Raw genomic sequence first — 6,353 nt, forward strand, 5'->3', positions numbered from 1 at the left:
TTTGGTAGAAGGAAATAAAAACACACTATTTTCTGAAAAACGACCAAATTCAGAAATTAGAGGTGCGAAGTGACTTAGGAGTCCTTGTGCAGGATTCCCTAACGGTTAACTTGCAGGTTGAGTCAGCGGTAAGGAAGGTAACTGCCATGTATTTCGAGACAATTAGAATATAATAACAAGAATGTAATGCTGAGGCTTTATAAGGCATTTGTCAGTCTGCACTTGGAGTGTTGTGAATAGTTTTGGGCCCTTCATAAAGGATATACTGGCACTGGAGAGTGTCCCGAGGAGGTTCACAAGAATGATCCTAAAAATGAAAGGTTAACATGAAGATTTTGATTTCTCTGGACCTGTACATGCTTGAGTTTAGAAGAGGGGGAAATCTCATTTGAAACCTAGTGAATATTGAAAGGCCTACAGTGGATGTGGAGAGGTGGTTTCCAATGGTGGGAGAGTCTAGGACCAGAGAGTACAGTCTCAGAATAGAAGGATGTCCCTTTAGAACAGAGAGGAGGAATTGCTGTAGACTGAGGTTGTTGAATCTGTGGAATTCATTACTACAGGCGGTCGTAGAGGCCAAATCCTGGGGTATATTTGTGTTGATGTTTCAGATTAGTAAAGGTGTCAAAGGTTACAGAAAGGCAGTAGGGCAAGGTTGAGAAGGATAATAAATCAGTCATGGTGGAATGGCAGAGCAGACTCAATGAATCAAATAGCCTAATTCTGCTATGTTTTAGGAATTTTTTAAAAAAGGAAAATGATAAGAAATTAAAATATTATTTCTCAGATGTACAACAAAACATAGTGATTATGCATTGTTTTGTGACAATGACCAACGAGGTTGTGCAGGGGCCAGCCCACAAATGCTGCCATGCATTACACCATCAACATAGTATGCCCACAATTTACTAAACCGAATGCGTACATCTTTGGAATGTGGTTGGAAACCAGAGCAGCCGGAAGAAACGCAGTCTCGGAGAACGGACGAGCTTCTTATAGACGGGAATAATTAAATGCAGGACGGTGATCACTGGCTCTGTAAAGCAGTACATTAACTGTTACATTACACTGTTGCCGTATCGTTACAAATTCAATGATCAACGTTCGTCTCTGCTCAAAGTGGCACGAGAGAAATTTAAGAATATTATCACCAATTTGAGCACACGCTTAAAAAGACTCAACACCCTTGGCTCCACCCAGCTCACTGGATCTTGGTACCTTATCTTTCCGCCCCCGTTTACTCCCTTATTATAATAAAACACCCTCACTATCTCCTCCCCACTGATCGTTCCCCCACACCCACCCTCCAACATCGTGTCGCCCGTCAAAGGCAGAGTTGCTGTAGGAAACGATGGCGGCCGTATTACCCAGCATGCACTGGTCTGCGAAAGGCCTCCGGCTGGATGAGGTGGGACCGGCGATTCCGTCATTGTCGGAGGTGCTGGAGGCGGAGGAACAGCGCCGGGGTTTGGCTAGGAGGCGGACTCGCTACGGTAAGAAGGTGCATGCAGGGCCATTAGAAAACATCCGCCGCGATACGCTACAATTTCCCCGGATATCGGTTTTACCTGGGCAGGGAACGAACAGCGGTATTTGCAGTGGTCGGAGTTTGCTAATTCCAACCCGGATACTCTGACAGGGGTTGTCACGGGTGTTTTATCCCTGTGACCAGGGTTCGCAACTACCGCCTCGGACTCTGGGTCGCTTGGGACAACAGTAGGGGTGGGGCTACACCGATCAGTGGGCGAGGCAACCGTGGAGGGGGAACTACAGAGTGAACAGCACCGGGGGTGGGTCGATAATGTGGGACCGCCTATGCTAGCTAGATTGGAGGGTACTCTAGATCGGGTTCTAACTCTTACCCCTCATCTCCGTCCCCTCCTTTCTTCCCTCCACATCCCACCCAATCGATCCTCCCCTCCACACACTCCCATCCATCTCCCTCCACACTCCCCAATCCATCCTCACTCCCCCAATTCACTCAACGCCACACTCTCCCAAACCTTCAACTCTACATTCCCCCCAATCCTTCAACACCACACTCCCCCAATCTTTCCCAAACTCCACATGCTTCCCAAACCTTCAACTCCATACACCCCTAATCCCTCAACTGCACACTCCCAATTCATTCAACGCCGCACATCCTAATCCCTCAACACCACACTCCCCCAATCTTTCCCAAACTCCACACTCTTCCCAAACCTTCAACTCCATACACCCCCAATCCCTCCTCAACTGCACACTCCCAATTCATTCAACGCCACACATTCTAATCCCTCAACATCACATTCCCTCCAATCCTTCCTTAACACCACCCTCCCTTTGGCCCCTCCTCTACTTCCCCTTTCCACCTCCCACATCCCCGCCTGCAGGGGCCGCGGCGGCCGCGATGCGACAGCGGGTGTTGTATGGAAGCCGGAGCGGTGGATGGGAGCTGTCCGCCGGTGGAGGAAGGGCGGCCGGCCGAGGAGACGGCGCCGGCGGCGGGCGGACAGTTATTTATCTGCTCAGTATGCGGCCGCGGGGTGGCCTGCGCCTCTCTCTTCCGGCGGGACCACGCCGCCCCGCCGGTGGACTGCCGCTGCCCGCAGTGTGGCAAGACTTTCACCCAGTCCTCCAACCGGTCGCGGCACCGGCGTATCCATTCGGGCGAGCGGCCGTTCGCCTGCGCCGTCTGTGGCAGGGACTTCAACCGGCTTTCGAGTCTGCAGCAACACCGGCGAGCGGCCGTTCCGTTGCCCGCTCTGCGCCCGCGGCTTCCATCAGTCCTCCAACCTGGCCCGACACCTGCACACGCATTGGCGCCGGCCCAAGCAGCGGGTCCCGGGCGGCGAATCCCCGCTCTCTCATTAAACCGACTCTGTGCACCTGACCGACTAACGGTGGGGTCAGTACCGGCAACCGGAGCCAGTCCGCGGAGTTTCCTAGATTCTGGGAACGGGGAGTAATCAGGGATCTGATCCAGAGGTTTATATTTAGATTCACAGTTCTCTGAGAGTTGGTGACAGGCTGGGATCTAATCCAGGGGTTCGAGGTTTATTATAGAATAACAGATCCCCAGGAGTGGGTTCCAGGCTGGGACAGGACATTGGGTATATTAAAAGCGTAGGGTGATAGGTTTCATAATAGTCAGTGTGTCAAAGTTACGGGGAGAAGGTGGGAGAACAGGGTTGAGGGGTGATAAATCAGTCATAATGGAATGGCGGAGCAGACACAATAGGCAGAATGGCCCAATTCTGCTCTTAAATCTTATGATTTTAGGGTACAACCCCAAACTAATCTGTTCTTGGTGCAACATTACAAGATTTGGAGGCAGCTGACGGGGAGGGTCTCACCCCAACGGTACAAGAACTCTGCTGAGACGGCCTCCCGGAGCATCGTGCACGGGTCCGGTCTCTCTCCCTGAGGACGGGCCGAATCACTGCAGAGCAAATGCGGCTGGAGTTTCCCAGAATGATTCCCGGGAACGGCATTTGCCGAACAGGGGGAGAGAGAACAGAACGGGACTCTGGGAGAACGAAGGAAATCGTACTGAAAAGGCTCCGTGGTGAAGGGGTGTGGTGGTAGGCAGTCCAAATGTAAGGGGCGAGGGGGTGTTGTTTGCCCCGGTTTCCCCCTCTTCCCCCCCGGCTGAGGGGTCTGGGTCCGTGTTGCAGGGAGACCACCGTCTCAGGATAAAGCGTCGGACGTCCAGGATTAAGCTGGGGGAGGGGTGATTTCGTCCGCCAGAGACGGACAGGGAGAATTAATAGAATTCAGACCCCCAGAAGCCCCATCATCGAGTTTTCTGGATGTGGAAAGATGTGTTGGGGGGGGAGGATTTCGCCGGGCTGGGGAGGAACTGGGGTGGGATTTGGGACACAGGGAAGGGTGGCAGGGGAGCGGACGCTGGGGGGACAAAGCACGGTGCTGTGGTATGGGGGAGGGAGGACGGGATAGGGGGAGATGGGAGGGAGGTGATTCCGACATTCAGACTGCCGCCCCCGGTGTGTGATCTGCAGGTAGCGGCTGGGTCTCCGAGCTGCCGGCCATTTCATTGAACGCAGAGTTTCTGGGAGGGCTGGAGATGGACGCCACGCATGTATACTGAGCTAACAAATACCCCAGATCCAATACACTTAGAGACTCCCTCCCACATCCAATGAAATAACAAACCCCACCCACAGCTATTTACTAACCAGTCCCCCACCCATATCTACTAACCAAATTAACAGACCATACCCACATCAATTGAACTGACAGAACCAATCCACATCCACTGAACTAACAGACCCCCCCATATCCACTGAACAGACCCACCCCAAAACACATCCACTGAACTAACAGACCCCACTCATATCTACTGCACTAACAGACCCCCACCCATCCATATCCAGTGAACTAACAGACCCCACCCATCCATATCCAGTGAACTAACAGACGCCACCCATCCATACCTACTAAACTATCAGACCCCCACCCATCCACATCCAGTGAAACCATAGAAAAACTTCAGCACAGAAACAGGCCTTTTGGCCCTTCTTGGCTGTGCTGAACCATTTTCTGCCTAGTCCCACTGACCTGCACACGGACCATATCCCTCCATACACCTCCCATCCATGTATCTGTCCAATTTATTCTTAAATGTTAAAAAAGAACCCGCATTTACCACCTCGTCTGGAAGCTCATTCCATACTCCCACCACTCTCTGTGTGAAGAAGCCCCCCTCTAATGTTCCCTTTAAACATTTCCCCCCTCACCCTTAACCCATGTCCTCTTTTTTTTCTCCCCTTGCCTCAGTGGAAAAAGCCTGCTTGCATTCACTCTATCTATACCCATCATAATTTTATACACCTCTATCAAATCTCCCCTCATTCTTCTACGCTCCAGAGAATAAAGTCCTAACCTATTCAACCTTTCTCTGTAACTGAGTTTCTCAAGACCCGGCAACATCCTTGTAATATCCTTGTAGTTAATTCAGAAACAAAGGTTCTGAACTTAAAGAGGGGTAACTTTGAAGGTATGAGACGTGAATTAGCTAAGATAGACTGGCAAATGACACTTCAAGGATTGACGGTGGATATGCAATGGCAGGCATTTAAAGGTTGCATGGATGAACTACAACAATTGTTCATCCCAGTTTGGCAAAAGAATAAATCAAGGAAGGTAGTGCACCCGTGGCTGACAAGAGAAATTAGGGATAGTATCAATTCCAAAGAAGTAGCATACAAATTAGCCAGAGAAAGTGGCTCACCTGAGGACTGGGAGAAATTCAGAGTTCAGCAGAGGAGGACAAAGGGCTTAATTAGGAAGGGGAAAAAAGATTATGAAAGAAAACTGGCAGAGAACATAAAAACGGACTGTAAAAGCTTTTATAGATATGTAAAAAGGAAAAGACTGATAAAGACAAATGTAGGTCCCCTGCAAACAGAAACAGGTGAATTGATTATGGGGAGCAAGGACATGGCAGACCAATTGAATAATTACTTTGGTTCTGTCTTCACTAAGGAGGACATAAATAATCTTCCAGAAATAGTAAGGGACAGAGGGTCCAGTGAGATGGAGGAACTGAGCGAAATACATGTTAGTAGGGAAGTGGTGTTAGGTAAATTGAAGGGATTGAAGGCAGATAAATCCCCAGGGCCAGATGGTCTGCATCCCAGAGTGCTTAAGGAAGTGGCCCAAGAAATAGTGGATGCATTAGTGATAATTTTTCAAAACTCGTTAGATTCTGGACTAGTTCCTGAGGATTGGAGGGTGGCTAATGTAACCCCACTTTTTAAAAAAGGAGGGAGAGAGAAACCGGGGAATTATAGGCCAGTTAGCCTAACGTCGGTGGTGGGGAAACTGCTGGAGTCAGTTATCAAGGATGTGATAACAGCACATTTGGAAAGCGGTGAAATGATCGGACAAAGTCAGCATGGATTTGTGAAAGGAAAATCATGTCTGACGAATCTCATAGAATTTTTTGAGGATGTAACTAGTAGAGTGGATAGGGGAGAACCAGTGGATGTGGTATATTTGGATTTTCAAAAGGCTTTTGACAAGGTCCCACACAGGAGATTAGTGTGCAAACTTAAAGCACACGGTATTGGGGGTAAGGTATTGGTGTGGGTGGAGAATTGGTTAGCAGACAGGAAGCAAAGAGTGGGAATAAACGGGACCTTTTCAGAATGGCAGGCGGTGACTAGTGGGGTACCGCAAGGCTCAGTGCTGGGACCCCAGTTGTTTACAATATATATTAATGACTTGGATGAGGGAATTAAATGCAGCATCTCCAAGTTTGCGGATGACACAAAGCTGGGTGGCAGTGTTAGCAGTGAGGAGGATGCTAAGAGGATGCAGGGTGACTTGGATAGGTTGGGTGAGTGGGC

General features: G+C 49.7%; 1 protein-coding gene across 1 annotated transcript; it reads left to right on the forward strand.

Annotated features, from left to right (window-relative positions):
* The first annotated feature begins 1,403 nt into the window (after window positions 1-1,403).
* LOC134338985 (zinc finger protein 787-like) lies at window positions 1,404-3,001 on the forward strand. The gene is made up of 2 exons (XM_063035207.1): window positions 1,404-1,493; window positions 2,373-3,001. Exons 1-2 carry the CDS (start codon window positions 1,404-1,406, stop codon window positions 2,946-2,948), a joined length of 666 nt encoding a protein of 221 aa, XP_062891277.1. The 3' UTR covers window positions 2,949-3,001.
* The last annotated feature ends 3,352 nt before the right edge of the window (window positions 3,002-6,353 follow it).

This window comes from Mobula hypostoma, chromosome 28, assembly GCF_963921235.1.
Source record: "Mobula hypostoma chromosome 28, sMobHyp1.1, whole genome shotgun sequence".
Classification (NCBI taxonomy): Eukaryota; Metazoa; Chordata; class Chondrichthyes; order Myliobatiformes; family Myliobatidae; genus Mobula; species Mobula hypostoma.